General features: G+C 30.3%; 1 protein-coding gene across 2 annotated transcripts; it reads right to left on the bottom strand.

Annotated features, from left to right (window-relative positions):
* Positions 1–669: 669 nt before the first annotated feature.
* LOC132726070 (solute carrier family 35 member C2-like) lies at positions 670–15,989 on the bottom strand. 2 transcript variants are annotated; one of them, XM_060711336.1, is made up of 10 exons: positions 15,869–15,989; positions 14,290–14,589; positions 13,434–13,584; positions 11,482–11,545; positions 11,128–11,200; positions 10,434–10,602; positions 9,617–9,700; positions 9,085–9,260; positions 8,198–8,321; positions 670–7,192 (listed from the first exon to the last, which is right to left on the bottom strand). In XM_060711336.1, exons 2-10 carry the CDS (start codon positions 14,524–14,526, stop codon positions 7,062–7,064), a joined length of 1,209 nt encoding a protein of 402 aa, XP_060567319.1. In that variant the 5' UTR covers positions 14,527–14,589; positions 15,869–15,989; the 3' UTR covers positions 670–7,061. The 2 variants fall into 2 exon arrangements, with proteins under 2 accessions (XP_060567319.1, XP_060567318.1); XM_060711335.1 differs by having other exon boundaries at positions 15,858–15,969.
* Positions 15,990–23,054: the final 7,065 nt, after the last annotated feature.

Here is a 23,054-nt window from a genome sequence, read left to right as displayed (position 1 = left end):
TAACCTTAAACAAACTTGGGTAGAGACGACTAGGCAGTGTTGCATACCAAATATCTAACCTCTTGTCCATGCCGTTTTTAGAAGATATTTTCAGTTTAAACTATTTAAGGAAATATCACGAACACTGTCCGGGTGGAGATAGTTTTAAATCAAGGGCTATAATTTAAACAAACTTCACATACATCTACATTTTATGCCAAACATCTAAGCTTTAGCCCTTGTGAATTCAGAGGAGAAATGTCTTTTTCTTTTCTTTCAGTTGTCATGGCAACCAGAGTTATGCATGTTATTGTAATCTTTGAACACATTTGAAAACTATTCATGCCAGAACCAATCCTGCTTAGTTTTAACTTTGACTAATAGATGGGTAAGGAGGACCAAAAGTTGACGACGCTGGACGGACACAGTACGGTCGCAATAGTTCACCATGAACTAAACTAAAAAGTCAACTACTCTCAAATTGCTATTACTAGTGTTGTATGGTGTCGGTGAAATATGGCATTAACTTTTCTTTTCCTGTGTTACTATGTTTCTGCTTCATCGGTAGCATTGAAACAAGTGTCAACTCCAGTAAGTTATGGAATGTAATCGCACTACGGTACAGACGGTGACGTAAATCGGTGTGACGAGTTTGATCAGCTTAAAAATTAAATAAACAACAACAATATTTCTTTTTTACACAGTTTTTTTTGTATAATCATTACATAATAACAATAGACTTTATACAAATTTAAAAAATGCTTAATATTTTATAAAGTAAATTTCTCAAAAGACCCATGGGGTTATGTGCAAATTAACCAGTGATCATGAATTAATACTAGAAATGTGTCATCATGCCACGGATGCCCCCGCATGCAGCCAAAATTTCAGATGTTATAATATTTATAGTTCCAAATTTGTTTGCACAAATTATTTTTTTCATTTTAAGTTCAAAGCCCTTAAAACTTTTCAATGTTAACACAAACCATTTTTATACAATGTTGAGGGCACTGAAATTATTCAGTCTTAACCTTTTGTAAATCGCATATTGCATATTTGTAGCCAAAATAATGGCCACATACATTTCCACAAAAGTATGAGTGCTGAAATTGAAAATTCAAATTTTTTCCAACATTCAGGAAAGATATGTTTATCAAAAATCATTGAACCACGACAAAATTCAAACTTAAACTGCTTATTCCTAAGATGTATCTATATTTAAATTTGAGTTGAATGTGTACAACCATTGGGGAGATAATGAACGGGAACTTAAAATTTCTGATTTTTTTTCAAAGTTCAAAAGGGATAACTCTGTCAGCTATCATCAAACCATGACCAAAGTCGAAATTGACCAATGCATTCTTATGACATATCCATATCTTTAATTTGAGTTGAATATGTACAACTGTTGGGAGATAATGAATGGGAACTGAAAATTTCCATTTTCGAAATTTTCCAAAGTTAAAGGGGCATAACTCTGCCAAAATCGTCAAACCATGACAAAATTCAAACTTGACCTGCACATTTCTTTGACATATCCATATGTCAAATTTGAGATGAATGTGTAATACCCTAGAGGATGCGTTTATTTAAGGTCGCCAAGATTTTTCGTTGATTTTTTTCCAGCTTTAATGGTGGAGGAAGACCCCAGGTGCCCCTCTGGGCATTATTTCAGGCACGAGCGGGCACCTGGGTAGAACCACAAACCTTCCGTAAGCCAGCTGGATGGCTTTCTCACATGAAAGATTTCGACCCGAGTGAGGATCGAACCTACAGCAGTGAGGGACCTGTGATCTCAAGTCAGCGACTTTAACTACTCGGCCACGGAGGCCCCTAGAGGAGATAATGAACGGAAACTGAATTTTTTTTATTATTTTCAAAGTGAAAGGGACATAACTCTTGCCAAAAAATTAACGAACCATGACCAAATTCCAACTTGACCTGCGCATTCCTTTGACATATCCATAGGTCAAATTTGAGTTGAATATGTAACACTGCTGGGGAGATAATGAACATAAAATGCAAATTTCATATTATTTTTAAAGTAAAAGGGGCATTACTCTGCCAAAAATCATTGAACCATAACCATATTCGAACTTGGCCTGCGCATTCCATTGACATATCCATATTAAGTTGAATGTGTAATTCTGTTGAGAAGATAATAAACGGAAACAGAAAATTTCCTATTATTTTCAAAGTAAAAGGGGCGTAACTCTGCCAAAAATCATCCAACCATGACCAAATTCGAACTTGACCTGTATTTTCTCATGACATATCCATGTGTTGTACCGTTGGGGAGATAATGAACGGAACTAAAAATTTCATATTATTTTCAAAGTAAAAGGGGCATAACTCTGCCAAAAATCATCGAACCATGACCAAATTCGAACTTGACTTGTATTTTCTCATGCCATATCCATATGTCAAATTTGAGTTGAATTTGTGCAACCGTTATTAAGATAATGAACTGATGATGACGGAATGACGGAAGGATGGGGGTAACACTATATGCCCCGGCCATTATATGGCGGGGGCATAAAAATATGTTTTTAATCTAAATTGAGCTAATTAGATTAATGAGGACATTCTGTTTTCAAAGATAATCATGCAACATAAAGAAACGATTACTGTTGTTCATTGAGTCATATGTTCAACATTATTTATCAATTACAATGACAAAATTTATCCCTCAAATAATAAAATTAACTTCATTTATCATAACTCGAGATACTAAATAGAAGTCATTTTTCCCTACCAGAGATACTGTTGTCATTTATTCCTTCCTTAGATACTGACGTCATATATATATTACATACGTCATTTTCTCCAGTCTATTTATGAACACTAATTAGAACAGGTAATATGTGTGAAGAGTGTAAGGGTCTCATATAAGAGACTTCTCTCTTCTCTAACAGAATTTAAGGTATGATATTGTTGAAATGGATGGCTGTTAAATATCAAAGATTGAAAATAAAATAATTTATTAAGGATTGGTAGTCCTGAAAAATATCTAGGGTACCTCAAGATGTATTACTTGTACTGGTAGTGGTGCAGCAGAACATACTGAACTCATTTTGCCAGTACTGGTACTGATACTGGATTACTCACATACTATTTGTTACTAAAAATGCTATCAATTTTATTTTTTCAAAAAGTTTTCTATTCTAGGTATTCTGTTAGTTACAAAATAGTTACTTACTGACCATATATACCTGAGCTGTGTTTTTGGCAATTAGAACATTTATAGTGAATTAGTATTTTGTATAGAAATCTAAATACAACTTTGTTTATACATTTTGCTACCTTTATCACAAGTTATTTCACAGTCAATGTGATTTTTCATGAGATAAGCATCTCATATGTTCTAAATCTATCTTTACTGTATTATAAAACACATATTTGCTATTCCTAAGGAAAGATTAATTTATTTACATGTGCATACGTCCAAAACTGAGTCCTACAGTTTAATATGAAGACTTTCAGAGGTTACAAAGGGATATAATACAGTTACAATTCATGCTAGAGTTATGGAACTTAAAAAGTGACCTACAATTATAATGAATACATTGTATTATACATAGTTAAAAAAAAGATCATCAGAAATTACTGAATAATGAAACTTAAACACACAACCTTAACAAAATTGTTATCCTACAGATTAAACTTAAGTAAATCGATAATCCAACGATTCTTTGAATATAACCAGCTCAAAAAGATTGGACATTTAATATAGTCATACAAAATTACATGTATTACAATATTCTGTTACAAAATGACCATCAAAATACAAAGCAAATACAATCCTTTTTTTTTTTTAAATATTTTCAATCTACAATTTCATGCTGAAAACATAGCCAGCCCTTATCCCAGCTCTAGTCTACCTATAATATAACATGACAATATGCTTTTGTATTTTCTCACTTTAAGTCAGGAGTATTGTATACCCATGCAAAAAATACACTTACATTTTTTTTCTCCTCACAGTCATTTAAAAATTCATTGTTAACTTTACACAGAAAATACAAATGTATATCAGAAAGTAAAGGTTCACATTTTTCACCAACAAAGATTCAACTGAATATGATATCAATCAAATATGATATCAGTAGAATATGATAAAACTAAATATGATATCAACTGAATATGGTATCAACTGAATATGATATTATATGATTAATATGATCAAAACATATTATACAATTATCTTTTAAGTAGAGTAATGAAACAGAATAATTTAACAATTTATCACTCACACGATATAATGCTCACCTGAGCCAAACAGTATGTTACTGGGTCAAAAGGTAGGTCATATTGTCCATTTCATAGCTGTACCTTTTTACAAAAATAGGTCATTGGCTCAAAATCAAGGTCAACTTATGTCATAGTTCAATTCTGCATTTAAGCAGTAAATATAGTCCAAATTTTATAGCTGAAGCTCTAAATACAAAAGGTCACTGGATCAAAATAATGCACAAAAGACAACCATCAATTCACAGGTTTGACATAACTGTGTGACCTTTGAATTGGAGACCCGATTCCTTTGTGCGACACACATCATCGTTTCAAACACATTTTAATATGCCAAGTTAATTTTGAAATCCATCTCGAAAAATTGAATAGTTGATCGGACATGACCATCAATGTAATTAGAAAAAAATAATCATAATTAGTTTGACCTTGACTTTTAACCTTGAGTTCTGATTATTACAAGTTATATGTAGTTATCATGTACAACAGACTTATTCAATGTAACTTTAAAATCCATCCATGAATAACAAACATTAGTGCATTTTATGTAAAAAAAAGTTTCAGGATAAGAGATGTAATGTTTTAACAATATACTTATAAGGAAAACCTGTGACCCACCCAGATGGTGCCAATTTTGACCAAGGGCTATAATTCGAACAATTTGGTTTATGTTCACTAGACAATGTTTCATGCAAAATACCATTTTTTTCAGTGAGAATATTTTTTAAGTTTTTACTATATACATATAAGGAAAACCAATGACCTCCAGGGTAGAATGTAATAGTTTAACAATTTTTAAAAAGCTTTATGCCAGGAACAATCCTGTCTAGTTTTAAGAGTTGGTCTAATGGTTAAGGAGAAGATGTTATTTTAAACAAAAGTTGACGACAGATTACGGACAAAACCGGCACAATAGCTCACCTAGAAAAAAATCTGATAATACATGAATTTCCTATGTTCATAGCAGGAATAATTCAGCTACAGATATGAGACTTATGATTATGACCTCTAAATCATGTGTCAAGATTCAACTGAAACAAACTACATGTTTGTTTTCTGTAAAATTTAAAAGCATTTTGAAAAATTTCTCTGTCAATAGAAATACTAAAGTGTAATCAGAAATAAAACAATTATTACTTATACATTAAAAATAACAAAACATTTATTGATACATTTTATTGGCAAATGTTAAAAAAATAGGTTGAACAATATACACATTTTTTTTTTCAAAAAAAGAGTAATGTAGCAAATTTCTACAAAAGTAAATTTCATATATTATAAGAAATTAAGAAATAGATGCTTTTAACATTATATCTTTCACCCATAGGTTCTAGGCAATATTATAACAAAAGTTCATTAGATATCATAGTCAATGGATATAACATTTAATGGATACCATATCAACTTTTGATCATATTCAGTTTATCATATTTGATTGATATCATATTCAGTTGATATCATATCTAGTTTTATCATAATCTATTGATATCATATTCAGTTTTATCATATTTGATTGATAAGATATTCAGTTGATATCATATTCAGTTGATACCATATTCAGTTGATATCATATTCAATTTTTAATTTTTATCATCTTCTACTGATATCATATTTGATTGATATCATATTCAGTTGATATCATATTCGATTGATATCATATTTAGTTGATATCATATTCGATTGATATCATATTCAGTTGATATCATATTCAGTTGATATCATATTCTGTTGATATCATTCATTTTATTGTCAACCTGTAACATATTTATTGTATAATACATTTTATAGATATAATATATAATAATCAAAACAATATAATATGTATAAGTAAAATTATTTCATGCATTGAATAGTGGAAAAAATTAAATCATAATTGGTCCCTTATTTTTAAGATAACAAACTTAATCATGCTTTGGAAGAATTTAATAGGTTTTACATGTTTCAGAAAATTACATAAATCACCAGAAATATAGTACATTGAGTAACTTATCCATGACACTGTTGGATAAAGAGAAATATTCAAACAACTTTGTTCTTAACTTTTGTGCTCCAGCATACATTCACTGACATTGCTGTTCAATCTATCAATTTTCACTCACATATACTCTATGGTAAATTAAATCAGTGTGACTGAACAAAGTGAGAAATTATTTTTAGAAAGTATCTTAGCCTTTTAAATGCTTCATGCTAACATGACTATGGCACCAAGTCTACATGTTTGTACACTTGAATCAGACTGTATAGTGTTGATAACTGAATTTCTGCATTTCTAAAAAATTAACAAAGTAATTTCTTTCAAAAAGTTTATATCTACTGGATTTGTTTTAAAGCATTATATTACATATCACTACCAAGTACATTACAACAATAATGAAACAAAAGGAAACAAATTATTGAAATTATTATAATATCTATTTTTGCAGTTTTTCTACATTCTCTTATTAATTTTCTTTAATCATATTTCATATTGTTTGACACTTAATTTTTGTTTACTTTGTAATACAAAGATTGCCAGAACCATATTATGTACATGTTCTATTAATGTAAACTTTCCTTTTATTTATTATGTGTTCCATAGCTACCATTAACTCTTAATTTGTGCTTTTTACAATGCAATTTTCCTAATTCCACTGGTGTTGATGGCAATACCAAATGACCAAAAAAGGCCTGCAATATGTACTATCTATTTTCTTTAAAAGATCATTCACTAACATAATATATCACTTTATAATGTAACTGGAATGAACACATTAAAAACTTATACTTTGTAAAAATAGCTATGACAATAACATTTGTGTAATTCACTATCATAACAAAGTTCATTTTCACGGATGCTATCTGTTACTTCTAACATTAAATATTTCTTCATCATCATTATCATCACTAATATTGGCACCACCATCTTCTGTTAACATCTCCATTTCTTCAATATGTCTAACACCTTTTGTCAAGGATTCCTGCCGGTCTATAAATAGACATCACTCATGTATCAATAGACTAATAATATTTAGAGTAGCCATAAAGATATTAGACAGATTATATGGTATGGCCAAGTATATACATGTTACTTGTTGAAAGTCATTACATCAAATTTATATAGCGCAAAGTTGCTTTCTTTGATTAAATAAGGATTTCGCAATATGCAGTATTTTTATAAAAGGGTAAAAAGCTTTAATTTCTAATATCTTACCCTATATTAAGTCATGTTTTGATGAAAATATTGTTATTGCTTACAACAGATAAGAACTGAGTCTTAATATCAGAGTCTATATATCAATTTGATATTTTTTAACGTTCATGGTAAAAGAAAGGCAACAATTGTAAATAGCTGAAAAACACACCTTATTACAGACACTGATTTTCTATTCAAAGTTCTACATCAACTGTTTATCTAACTGAGATAGGTTATATGGTGATGACAATGACACTCAAAGTTATATGGTAAAGTTTGAGCTATACAGATGGAGGAGGACCTCGGGCACTCATCAGTGCTTTATTTCAGCCACAAATAGGCACTGAGTCCAACCATCAACCTTCTATTAGCTAGCTAGATAGCTTCCTTGCTTAGAAAGAAGTAGTATTTGAACACACAATGGTGGAAGGCAAGTAATAAGAAATCTTTTTGTTTGTTTGTTTTTGGGTTTGCGTCACATCGACACATTATAGGTCATATCGGGACGTTCCAGCTTTACTGGTGGAGGAAGACCTCAGGTGCCCTTCCGTGCATTATTTCAGGCACGAACAGGCACCTGAGTAGAACCACCGACGTTCCGTAAGCTAGCTGGATAGCTTCCTCACATGAAAGAATCCAAAGTCCCTGTCGGGATTCGAACCCACAGCGGTGAGGGGCAAGTGATTTGAAGTCAACGACCTTAACCACTCGGCCATGGACGCCCCAAGAAATCAATGACATGTACCGTTTGAACACTGTGGCATCTTATTTTGCTGCTAGCGATTCAATTGTACTTACTGTTGACAGCTTTCAGTATAACATGTAGAACTATTCCAATTAGACACACAACCAGTCCTATACCATTTACTACATTCATCTTGTCATTGTTAAACACATGTGCTAAATAAAGAGTACATAACTCCTGCAATAGAAAACAAAACCATGATATTCCTAAATAATGATATTGCTATGTTGTTGAAAATTCAAAACATTTCATCTATACAAAGTTCACTAATCAAATTAAAAGGAAGTATAATTTTTAAATATTTTTCATCATTTATCATGCAGATGTAAAGGAAACAAAACTTTGGAAATGGGAGATCCTTCAAGAAAATTGAATCAAAAACAAAATTAGAAATCCCACTGGACTTTATTATAAATACGGATAAAATTTTAGGAATCAGTAACAAGAGAAAATAGCAACACTGTATTGAAGTCTGTACAGTGTAACATTTTACAGTGCGAGAATTAAACTTCTGGAAATAGAGATCAATCAAACTACTTAAAGAATCAATGGTAAAACATAACACTACAGCAGAGTCCCAAACATTTGCCCAGTTTGACTGGTAGAGGAAGATGTCAGGTACTCCGCCATGCATTATTTCAGGTATAAGTAAGCTAATGATTGACTAAGAGCCATCATCACTTCTTAATCTAGCTGTTATGATCGCTCACAGGAAAGTGAGCAGGATTTAAACCTGCCACCATGAGGGGCAATTGATGTCACAGTCTAAATCACTTTACAACAGGCTCCTTTTAAAGTGATTTACCTTGAACTTTTCACAACAGAAATAACATAATTAATGCCCCCACTGTAAGTTTTTTTCTGAATATCTCCCAAAACTGTATTTTGTATATAACTTGTTTTCCTTGACGTCAACTCTAAGTTAAAGAATATATCTTACCTTAAATATCCCAGAAATTGATAAAGTAAGACTAGATGTTTGAGACAACAGCAAAAATTCACTGAACTCTAGCATGAACGCTAAACATGCTCCAAATAGCACCAAACCGAGATTACGGAATAAAATACTGTATTCAGTGAACCTGAAAAAATTATCTGTGGTTGCTATAGAAACACCTGAAATTATAAAAAAAAGTATCAACATAGTAAATTATTAATAAACCAAAATTTCTTGTTTCCAGATTTCCAAGTCAGTCTGGAAGATAGCAAATAAATGTTTTGTTGCGTTAAAAAATTTAAAAAGACCAACATTTCATTCATAGCCTGTTAAATCTATAACATTTATCATGTAATAGTATAAGTATTGTCCATTTAACATGATATATTTCAATATTAAAATTACAAACTTAAGCTTCCAACAGTGCAAAAACAGGATATATGGCAATTAAACATGTCTATCTGTTAATCAATTCCCAATTCACGAGACACCACCAAATGTCATTCTAGTATTAAAGTTTCTGGTATAATTTTACCTTCAAATGCTGCAGAGAGAGGTAAGAGTCCTACAATCATCCATGGTTGTATATGATACATCATATCTAGTGGATTATGTAACCCTGAAAATAAAATACATGCAAATTAATGAAAAGATTTATAGAAGCAAACCCTGGACACTGGGACAGACAGGAATATCCAACTCGGAGATACTTGTTAAATCCTGTAACAAGGCTCTGCTACATGTAAGTCACTGTTGAACTGTTTACTCATTGGTCAGATATATTAATATCTGCCAATCATCCTGGGTCTGATGCTTTATCTTGCATATTACTAATCAATTATAGTTTGAAATAAAATAAAAGAAAAAGGCAGTTTGGTAGTAATAGAACCAAATGAATTTAAAACTTCATTCAAAATGGCTGAAAGACGTCATTCAACACCCACAGAGTAAAAAATTAAATTTTCAGCACCCAAGCAAACACAACAAATTTCAGTGTAATTATTATGCACTAGTTATATTCCAAAATCAATACTTGCTTAAAGCCTACCAGCTATCAGATTATTTTTAACATATTTTCAAAACATAAAAACTAAATAAAATAATTAAAAGTTTTGAAAATGCATGAATATCAACAACTCAAAATCACCCTTTGCATATTCAATTTGAATACAACTAAATTTATTATTCAAATTCCTACATGTCTACCCTATTACTCACAGCATAAAGTGAACTGCCCATAAGAGTCTTGTAAAATTGTTAATATGGTTCTGATTTTCGAGCTCTAAACTGCATGTCTGTAATGCTTGCCTTATACCTTAACACAGCCAAACTTAAGTAATTAATATAGTTACCTATTTCATTTTTCTGTGTAACTAGCTGGGCAAGAGTCCATCGTAGACCAGACAAGACTGAGGCTATCATTACCATTGTAAATCCCTCTCCATTAAACTGTGTCGAGTGGTAAGTGAACATGAACAACCCAGTGGCTATAAATAGCACAATCACCACCAATGACCATCTCTGTAAGGGAAAAACACATGGAGTTTCCTGCTCATTTTATGAATCATTTAATGACTTTTGGATTAAGTGTATTGCAGAAAATTCTAAAAATAACCTCACATACAGGTTAGTTTTAGAGAAAAAAATGTTTAAATTCTAAATGAATATCCTAAAGAAGATTATTCTTTGATGATTTGTTTCTAAATAAATTGACGTTCAGTACAATTTTAATCAAACACAGTTATGTTATTTTAGTATTACAGGTATTGAACATAGTGAAATAAAACTAAATACATGTTTATCAAAAGTGGGTCACAAAGTATAATGACATGCTATGGTTGAATATGGTAATGTCACAAGTGAAGTGCTTGAGGTATCTTTTGCTTAGGGAAATCTTACTTACCGGGCAACATGAAATATAAAATATTTCATCAACAAAAATTTGGGCATAGAGGATTTTTTAAAATATGAATTAAAAAAAAGGATTTTTTAAAATATGAATTAAAAAAAATTGTCATACAAAGACATTGTGACAAAAAAACTTACCCATTTTTCAAGACGGAATAAAAGCGCAAAAAATAATATAAATATCACAGCTGAGGACTTGGACATTGTATACCTGAAATAAATTTATAGAAAAAAATCACATTACAAAAATAATGAACGAATAAATGTTTTTAAATTTTGTAGCACTTAAATTTATTGCAATGAAATTGAGCGCCAAGTGCTCATTTGTTGTAAAGTTATTGGTCAAAAACTGTTTAACTTTTGATGTTTCAATACTGATTAATGTGAAGAAGTTGGCACTTACATAAGGATAAAAAAGATAGTTGCCTTATTCTAAAAGAAATATAATTTAATATGCTGTACTTGAAAATTAATGTTTATAATTATACTTACAATGAAACAGTGATAAATTCAAAGCTCCAATTAGATAGTCCTATGTCAATTGCACTTGTAATCCCTGTGAAGGGAAAAATAAATATTAATCTTTTCATTTATACCCTACAGTATGTTTTATCTGGATTACATATATCCAAAGAGAAAATATATACAAGAGCAAAAAAATGCTCCTATACAATATATATATTAAAGGATATTAGGAAGTGAGATATTTTAAATATTTTCACGACATGCGTGCATAAGAAGTTTATTACTATTTAATGTCTCAGATATGTTCCAATTTCACTAGAATCAAATTTTGTTTTCCTTCTACATTATTAAGTTGCATCTGTATTTAAGTATTAAAATTTAAATTGCATAAAGTTAAATCTAATGACATATAGATCTGTTCATAAAATTTATTAATGTTAAAATTCCGAAATCATTGTTGGTACTCAAAAGAGCTGTACATGTAACATAGAATGTCTCTGTTAGTAAACACACATGAATATCATACAAAACAGGATAAAATGTTCTGGAACAAAAAAACATGCTGCTATTTTTAGTAGGGTTTCAACCATTTAGCAGTGATTTTATGCATGACTTCTTAGCACTTAAAGAAAGATCCAAAAACATTTCTTTTACCGTTATACAGATATTTTGGAAGTATTACTTTTCAAAATTCAAACAATAGTTTTGCATATTGCAGCCATCAGATATAGCTATAGCTTTATACGAGAGACATACATAACAGAGAAAGACAACTTCCTAGCCAGTTAAAATATCACATTTGCTTGCTAAACCTATAACTTGTAGCAAGTAAAACTTATTAACCAAATATCAAAATCAGTAAAATAATACATTTTCTGAAAGCTTATGCTTTTGTCTATGGCTGCAGATAATAACATTAATTATACAGTTCCCATTTAAATAAATGATACATCAATCTTGGAAGAGAACTACTTAGTAATTTTGGTTACAAAAGTATTCATATGACAAAAAAAACTGGCTTAGTAGGTATGTTCTGCTATGTTTTTATAAGTGAATGGCAAGGAAAGTTACCAATATTTTAACATGTGATTTAACTTTCAAATGGTGTATATTATAAAAGGATTAAAATCCATTAAGTTTTATTTGCTACAAAATGCCTATTAATTTTTCACTTTTTGATAGACATGAGTGATAGCTTATCTCTGTTATCTACATCTCTGCTTTATACACTTTAAGTCACACATAATCTAAAATGACACCATAATAATGCTAAATTATTTGACATTGTGAAATATTTAAAATATTGTGTATTTCTGTATAAAACAGGAATCAAAATACTATACTTCACGCATTTTCAGATTAACAGTTAGATATGACTTATATCTCATTGAAAAGTGTAAGATAATGACTATATCTAATCAGAGATCTGTATTATAGACAAGTATCAAGGGATTATAAAAATTATAATAAAATGTTCAATATTTGCTGATTGGATAAATAATTAAATTTAACAAGATCAACATTCCATATTTCTGATGTATTTGAATCTTTCCTGGTCTTATAAAAAAATTTTTATGAGAATAAACATTATTCTATCAAGTATTGTATTCAGTTATGTATAATATTTATCACATATCCAGATCAGTGCAATCTAATTTGATCTTACAGAAGAAAAAAAGGAGTAAGACTAAAAAAGTGCTGGTTAACCGCATTAAATTCTATATTTTGATATATACCAGACAATGCACTTGAATGTTTAAAGGCTAAAATCTCACTTTTTCACCCACCGAAATGCACTTTAAGACCCCTTATTTATCTCTTCACATTGATTTATATACGAAAATAAACGTAAAATTTAAATCTGCAAAAAAAGGCAATCTTTTTTTACTTTGTGATCATGATTTCTGCCAGCGTAAAGGTAGTGCTCTAACACTATTGTCAGTTAAATAAAAAAAAAAGGATTACATGACTTTACATACCAGCTGGAGCTATACGTTTACAGAACATTCCCCATGGTAATGTTACCCTCGGTTCCCCCGTCTTCCATTCTATAATTGTTCTGATCAATGCTGCTAACATAAACTTGGTAACCAGATGAGCCATAGTTAATGATAATGGGTAATTAAAGTGCTGAAAATATAAAACACATTCATCATATGCCAGGAGTACTATGAAAAATAGCATATCTGATTGTACATGCATTTCATATATGAATCTGATGTAGTTACTTGTGCTTTTTTATTCTGGAAAAACATCCCCATGAAAGATTAAGAACTATGATGCTACTGTTGTTCTTTTAACATAGCATTACACAGCTGTTGTCAAGCACTAAAATAAACATTTAAGTCTGTTTCCTCCAGTAAGGAACTTTTGAAACTTTTTCCTATGCTTATAGAAACTTTCTAAAGCAAACTTGAAGATTTCTCAAACTAAAACAGTATGTGTTGAAATAAAAATTATGAGTATCAGTCACTATAATTTAATTCAGATTATTACTTAACATAAATGTTGTAAAAACCAGGAAACTGTTGAGATGATTTAAAGAAAATTTGTCTACAATTTTGTAAATTGGGAAGGAAAAGGTTTATTTTTTCACTTTTTTTTTTTTGAAGAAAAAGAAGAAAAGGGACTGGCAAAATTTTAAACAACATCACATACATTTTTATCATATTTTGATATATATATATGGATATGCATATACACTGTCCATCAATAAGCTAGCTAGATAGTCTTTTGCAAATGACCCAGTAGAATTCAAACAAACATCTACTGATGGCAAGTGCAGCAATAGAATCAAAATTTGATTTGATACATAGTTAAAATACAAAAATGTACCTTTATAAATCTTTGATTGTAGAATGTAAGTCCAATTGAAAAAATATAATAGAAGATGACAAGAGCACAAGTTTTCACTGCCAGTGTTAAAAATGTCACAGAGCTTAGAGATTTCTTCACTGTCTCCGCTTTGGGTTTCACTGCACTTTTTATCTCCTTCAGTTTTTGGTCAACATGTAAGCCATCTGGTAAATGTAGACCATGGCGGTCGACCAGGGACCTATCTTTCTTCCCCATTCTGGAAACCAATCTTTAGTTATATCTGCTGTTTTTGTTTCACAACCAATTACATCCCCCCACCTTAAAAAAAGATAAATAAAAGAATAGTAATAACATATAATATTGTTTCAAAAAATGAATAAGTTTTAAATGGCTGCTGAGTTCAAGGCTGAGTTAAAAGTGTGACCTTTAACTTTGACCCAGAGATCTGGTTCATGTGCGTGACATAGCTTCTCATAACAGTGAACATTTCTATGAAGTTTCATTAAATTAAACGTCACTACTGCCATGTAATCCAACTAGGCAGCAGCGGCCATCCAATATTCACCAAATATATCTGTAAAATGTTTAATTGATGCAGGCCTTCTGGGCGAGTGACCCTTCAATTTACTCGCCCTTTATAAAATGCACTCGCTCTGCATTTTTGCAGACAAAATTTGTAAAAATCAAACATAACATTTACTGGTCAATATTGGTATTATCGCCTTTACTCATTTATATAATGTTAAATAATGTCATTCTTTTTATAGATCTAGCATAACCTGAATATTTATTTAACACATATGCGCACGCGACTAAAATATCCACCTCTTGGCCAAGTATTAACATAACGGAACAAGTATGTATAAAACATTGTCAAATGCTGACTTCACGATTCGATTCATCATACGCGTTCAGTAAAGTTTTATACCTAGTCATAATATGTAAATTTTCGGTTTCATTTGACAAGTTTTACATGTTTAGAGGAGTAAGTTATTGAAATATTTACTCTTGAAATAATAAGGGTAGAGGGTTGAAGTTTTTTTTTATTTATCAGGGGCGGGGGGGGGGGGGGGAGTGTCTTGAACATGTTTGATGGGTAAGTGTCTTCAATATTCGAGGGATGAAGTGTCTGAGGCAGTGAGGGTAGTTCTGGCTTCCATAACTTTAAATGTCGCTTTTTATTTTGACGTTGTGCAACAGTTAAATTATGGGTTAACTTCATTTGCAAAGGCTACCACAATTTTGTAAGTTCATGAACATAACTCATGTAACTGTAAAATCACCCTTATTTAAGTTATTATTATAGATCTATCAATCAAATTTGGTTCAAATACATTATATCATTTGATAAACAAATCAATTCTGAATCTTTTCATTGTTCTTTTTTTAAATAAAACCTCAATAACATTGTATACGTTTTTAGTTGAGAGTGTTGCCTAGAATTTGTCGATCTACCCATATTTTGGGACCATCCGAATTTAGTGAAACTTTGTAACAAGTATGTTATGAACGTCTTATATAACTATTAATGCCCTGACATACATTAGAATCATTAAAAAATTATCGTTACATTCACTATCCCATACCCTTAACTCACCAATACCCTCTCTTCAATAAGAAAAATGAAATTTTATGTTGTCAAACTTGACACTTGTCATTTTTGTAAAGTTATAAGCGGCCAAGATTAAATTCGCTTGTGTGTTTTACAAAATTAATATTTGGGTTGCATGGTACTAAATCGTCTTTGGAATTGCATGCTTAGGGGCGGGGTATAATAATGTTAATATATTGTTAAACTATATATAATATCTAGTCTTTGACTAAATCCATATTTATAAAAATTATACATTGTATACATTATATACAGTAACGGTTCTGTAGGGACAATTTTCATTCTATATAATATAACTTATTTAGTTAATTACTAAAACAGTAATTATATAACCTGTGCTCAAGTTACTATAAGGATATTATCTGGTCAGTTTGTAAAACAATTATATGGAGACTGATTTGTGCCATTCGTGTTTTCGCCCCGCGATCCCGTCACGAGTTTTATCCCTGCGCCTCTGCTAATTAGCGTGTTTTAACTCCGCGTCCCGCCATTTTAAATGACAGTTTAAGACATTTTAACAATGATTTTTACAATGATACATTTTCCATTAACAAAGATCAAAAGAAATTAAGTGCATTTAGATAAATATGTGTTAAGTTAATTCAATTCAATTCAAAAGATAATTATTTAAAAAAAATTAAAACTGAAACACGTGTGGACAATTAAGCAAAATTTAATGCAAATTAAAAAGGGGCGGCGAATTGAGTTTTAACACCTTCAAAAACCCTCAGAGTGCCGACGACATTATTCCGACTGATGATGGCGCCAATTAAGGCCAATCAATGTTGTTTGTTTAATAATTAAGAAATAGTGTGAAAATCTACCCGACTTTTCCAATTAGATTTTGAGGGGTGTTAAGGAGCAAATGCATCTTCAATATAGAGACATTATTGCGTAATATGCGTGTGAAAATATGGTATTCTACCCTACAGTTAGTTTAAGTTTGGATTAACCCGTCACGATAGTAGCCGGTTGATCATCAGAAGTCACTTTTTCGAAAAACTCGCTAAACGAAAGCCACCAACAAGAGAGAATTTCTGTTACAAAGCATTGGTAAGTATACTTTGAATCTATAGTTTATCTTGATAATTAAACATAAAATAATTGTGTAATTGTCTGATCAATTTCTTAATTAAGATCGAAAATGTCAATAAACTTCACTTATATCGGATCTGATTAAATATGATTTACGTACTGTTTCAACTTTTTTAATTGGGATCTGTCAGTCAAAGTTTGATTCCGAGGGAAAACATTATGACTAAGCATATAACTTTACAATATGAAGTTAACAACTAAGAACCACAAGGATTTTTTTCCACGCTTTTCATTATTACGTGATTGTATATTAGTTAATATCTCTTTTACCAATGCACATAATTAACACTATACATGTACAGTAGTTTCACTTAAGATAGGAATACGCAATTAGCCATTCTATAGACATAGCACATGTATGTTATATAACAACAAAGGATTGACATCGAAAGATAATAGATGAATGTAGAGATTATAAAATTATCTTAGAAATGTTATTAAAAGTCCTTCTGAGCAAATTCTGAGTGAAATGATAAACCTTTTATTTAAACATATCTAAAACAATAAGTAATCAAGAATAAAGTGTTTACTTTCAAAATTACGCAAGAACTAAAATGTTGTTCATTAACATGTTAATAAAATCTATTGGTTTTACCATTTAGTTTTCTGTATGGCTGGTTACTTCTTTGCTAAGAATATCAAAACAGGCTTTTGCTACAATACTTTTTTCTGAGTGGTTGGACCAGAGACTTAATTATATTACATAAATATAGCTCTGTGGTTAACATAAAAACTGAAACTTATCAGGATTTCTTCAGTTAGTATTTTGTCTATGACTATCACGAACTCCTCTCCCGTGACTATATAAATATGACTTATTTGAAAAATAATTGTTGTTGATTATAACATATTTGTTTGCATGTATTCAGACTCTTACACGAGTTATTATTATTTCATAGATCTATAGTAAATAATTTTAAGAAAGTATATTAAAGAGAGCACATGACGACACTACTATAGCATAGTACTATCGTTTAAAGCTATATATTAAATGAAGTAGGCGCATTCAAAACGACTTTACAGAGCTCGAAAAAAAAAAATTAATACCTGATAGGATAGTAAAAACATGTGAAGTTACCAAAAATAAAGATATTAAAGGCATTAAGATAGGAAACATTGAACTAAAACAAACACTTTTTGCCGATGATGCATGTTTTTATAACTGATGGAGAAAAAAGATCGTTTCTAACACTTATTTCAACACTAAAATTTTTTTCAAATATATCAGGCCTTAAATTGAATAAAGATAAATGTACTGTTTTAAAACTTGGAAGTTTAAGAAATACTCATATCAATTTCTGCAATGACAATAATTTTAAATGGACATCTGAAAAAGCTAGCACGCTCGATATAACTTTCACTAATAACATAGACGAAATGCTTAATACTAATTTAACACCTAAACTGAAAGAGTTCGATCAATGTTTGCATAAATGGAAACGATGGAAACTAAGTCTTTTTTGGAAAAAATAAACCGTTCTTAAAACTTTTGTAATGCCCAAACTTATTTATCCTCTCACAGTTTTACATAACCCAGACCAAGAAATCATAAATAAAATAAAAAAAGCTCATGTTTAACTTTCTATGGACAACAAACCAGACAAAATATCAAGAGATAAGATTATTCAAGATTACCAACATGGGGGGCTTAAAAAATGTTAGACGTTGAAAGTTTTTATATATTCCTTAAAATGCTCCTGGGTTAAACGCATTAAATTGCAGCAACATTCAGAATGGGTTAAAGTATATGAAAATATGTTAAATAGATATGGAAAAACAATTCATATTTAAATGTAATCTAAACATAAAAGTATTGAAAATATAGATATTAGATCTACATTTTTAAAAGACGTACTCAGTGCTTGGTCGTATGCAAACTTTAATAAAGAAATAACTGATGTTGGTAAAGAAATTATATGGAACAACACGAATATAAAAATAAGTAACAAACATTTGTTTTCTGTGAATGGATGGAAAAAGGCGTAATCTTCATCGAACATATATACGATTATAGGAAAAAAACAATTTTATAACTTTAACGAAATCCAAAACCTTTATGGCATAGCCCAAACAAACTTTTTAAAACTATCATCAACTCATAAAATGCATACCAAAAAGAATGGAAAATAAAACTAAAATCTGAAGGGATACAATACAAAGCTAATAACTACTTAATTGATAAAAATTAAAACCTCAAATTAAAACCTCCGATTTATTTATACTATGCTTATTTAAAAGAAAAAACAACAACAAACAATCATCAAGAAAACAAATGGGAAAGCTCTCAGGCAACTTTGAATGGAAAAATATATTCCATATAACATAACGATTGATACCAAAGCTTCGAAGTTTTTCAGTATAAATATCTTATGCGTATTTTGCCAAACCATGAAAAACTTTTTAAATATAATATGGTGGAGTTAATGTTATGCGATTTTTGCAAACTCGGCACCAGAATCTAATGTACATCTATATTGGGAATGCTAAAAAATTCAACCATTTTGGTGTCAAATTAGGATTTTTTTACAATCAAAAATATCTACAGACACAACTTTGGTATCATACGAAACTGTCAGTTTGTGTAATGTGAATATTCAAAATAATATGAAATCAAACTGCATTAACTATATTTTACTCTTAGGTAAATATTTTATATTTAAAATAAATACCAGAAAACCATACCAAAACTTCAGTGAATTTTTTAAATTATTTTAGATATAAACTTAGTTTAGAAAGACTCATTGCTGAAATGAAAAATAAGGTCAATGTCCATAACAACAAATGGAGCATATTCACATCATAAACATATGCGACTGGCTGGAGTCTATAAAATATTATTTACACGCTTACTATGAAACGCTTCTTTTTTATTAATGAAAACATAACTATAAATAATTAAAATTACATATATCATGCTCTAGATTACTTTTCCATTTTTACAACCATGTTAAATCAGTTTAAATCTACTTAGTCTTTTATTAAAGTTTTTTTCTGATGTAACCATTGTTTATTCTTGCAATTAAACAATTTTTATTTCATGCTTTCCAGTGTTTTATTGTAATATATCAGATGATTATATTCTGATAAACCACTAGTGAAATTTATAAAATATAATTTTCACTGTAGCCGGACTATATCTGAATGCGGATGAAAAGAAAATCATAACTGAATGAAATATCAGACAGAAATATATGCCGATAAGCGTAAATTTTGCTTCTTTAGGAAAAAGAAAGTCGATGTCACTATACATCATGTTGAAAATGTAACAAAATTAGAGATATTTAACAGAACTATATTTCAAAATTATTGATGTGACGTCATGACGTGATGACGTCACAAAGGAGAATGAGCGACGTTACTCGGCAAAATCAGTTAAAAAATACTTGAAATCACTTAAAAAGCATGAAATAAAAAGAAAATTTATTTGTTTTACATATAAGATTGAAATATATTTCATTCGTGAACACCAGCTATTATATTTTCACTCGTGGCTACGCCACTCGTGAAAATATTGCATCTGGTGTTCACTCAGTGAAATTATATTTCAATCTTACATGCAAAACAAACAAATATCCTCTATGTAATATGTTTGTAAATTTGTATAATGTATGAAATGTATTGTTTGTACGAACTGGATAATAAAGAAAATTTAATAATAAAAAAAAACAACATGTGACGCCATGTGATAACAATTGTAAAAATAACTGTATAAATTATATAGATCTATATATATATATACAAATACGAGGTGCAAGTCGTCTGTTCTTTGATATGTTATGCTTATACAATTGCTTTTCTCTGTCATAAAAAGATCTCAAAAATGTATTTTGCACTCGTTACGGATCAAATGTACATTCTGCTTGGTTATATAATGTACAGGGCATTATCATATTTAGTTCAGTGTCACAAAAAGGAAACAATGTACTACACCCATATTGTAATAAAGCTTTCATGAAAATATTGACACTATAAAAACAGCCTCCATTTATTTGCAAAATAATATAAAACATCATATTTAGCGCAATTTGCGTAGGAAATATGCTTTTTGTCTTGCACCAAATAATATTTAGACGTTACAGAAACTCAACATCAGTTCTCTCGTCAAAACATCAATTAAGACATTTTTTAACAAACATAGCTCTTTATGGGATTTTGACAGAATAACTTTTAAAAAAATCTTTGTTAATGTTTTGCATGCGGTATCAAATCTTCAAAACTACTGAAGATCTTCACTTGAAACTTAAGTCTTCAGGTCACAACTCAAGGCCCTTAACTCTAGCATTGATTTTGAATTACGACTGTTTTAAAACTTAGAAAATTCTTCATTATCCAGGCTCTTGTTTTACTATTAAAGCAGAAGTTTCTCTCATTTTTATCACGGATTTATATTGTAATTTAAATCCGTGTTTTTATTGACAAAGGCAGTCTTAAGTTACCGGAGGTTTCAAAAAATAAACTTGATAATGTCGCATTATCCGTGTACATGTCCTTGTTTCCAGAGACTTTAAATATATAGCTCTGTAATTTCTATTAATGTTTTAAAAATACAAAATTCCTGTCCGCTAAAATTTTGATGCAGTATCTAAAATTTAACAGCCCCTTGAATAGACTTTAATATTTTCACATGTCGTTATGCTGTTTTAAGCTATTAGAATATTTAAAGTTAATTTATTTTTCACTGTCTAGATAAATTATACGGTATATTCAACTTTTATGTTTTTGTTTCCAAGACAAATAACAAGTGGTCATAGTGATCATTCTCATCGAAGTTTGTTTTCCCTTTTCTTTGGAAGTGGGGGCGGGGTCTATTATAGTTCCATACTCTTTATGCCATGATACAAAAATGTCCGGGCTGATTGACACCGTTAAAGTTGTATACACATCGGTAACATTTACCTATTTGTATGACACCTACCAGGGTGACATCTACATAACCAAAGATGGCGTGCAGTAATAATTATGTAAGATAATGTAATTCGAGACACAGACACCCTGCCGCTCACCACAGCCCTAGCTTAATACTTTGTATTGTATAAATTAATATTTTTTCGTCTGATACTTCAACATGCAGCCAATGAAGGAATGTTGGTTTATTTGGGATTTTTTCTGATCAAGTTTGTGTTTGCTTTCAGATAAAATCTTACGCCCGAACCTAGAAACACTAATTGACGTAGATAAGTAACTTATATGTAAATAGGGTTACCTGCTTGCTTAAATGAGCATATGAGAATCTTTGAAAATAATAACTTCTTCGCACCAGGGTCTTTGAGGTAGAATTGTCTGGAAATGTGCTGTGTTTTTAAATATTTTTATTTAAAAGACTCTGTTCTCACATTTTCCATCATTTTTTTATTTAAAGAAAATATACGGACTTGTAGATAATACAATAATTATATACCACATGAATTAAATAGGAATTTTGAAATGACACAAATTAAATTTATTCTTTTATCTAATTTTGGTTTTGCTATAACGAGAACGCGCATAATAGGTAACTTTATGCATGTATATGAGCCTGAAACAGCAGCTAGATTATGTTAAAACAATGATTAAACATGTATATATAATCTTTATTAAAGTCTAATCCGTACAAAACAGTACAGCATTTCAATTACAAATGTCAAACATAACATCATAAAATCGCCTGTAGACTAAAACATAATGAAAGGGGAGACAACTCCTCAGCCCCCATACCGCAAATACTTCCAATATGTACTGAAGAGTTACCTCTTTTTTTCTATTATAATAATTATCGTCCAAAAGGAATTCCAATGCCCATAGCGATTTTGGAAAAGAACATCATAGCAATGTTCTTTTGTTTAAGCTAAATGTAAAAAAGGGAGAGAAAATAATTCTAGAACTGATCAGCAGCTGTTTCTTTACATTTAACTGACATATATTTATTTCTTAATGAAATCTTATTGAAGTATACCCGGCATGGAGAAATACATGTATATTTTATGTACTAAGTATAGTGTGATTTGCTAGTCAAGGTATAAGCTGTATGCCGTTAATATCTAATTATGCATAAAGCGTCACTTCTTCGCATTTTAAGAATATTTAGAAAGTGCTAAAT

Source organism: Ruditapes philippinarum, unplaced genomic scaffold (assembly GCF_026571515.1).
Source record: "Ruditapes philippinarum isolate M1 unplaced genomic scaffold, ASM2657151v2 ctg462_1_1_1_1, whole genome shotgun sequence".
Lineage (NCBI taxonomy): Eukaryota > Metazoa > Mollusca > Bivalvia > Venerida > Veneridae > Ruditapes > Ruditapes philippinarum.
Note: the sequence above shows the minus strand (reverse complement) of the source record. Positions and strands in the feature narration are given on the sequence as shown.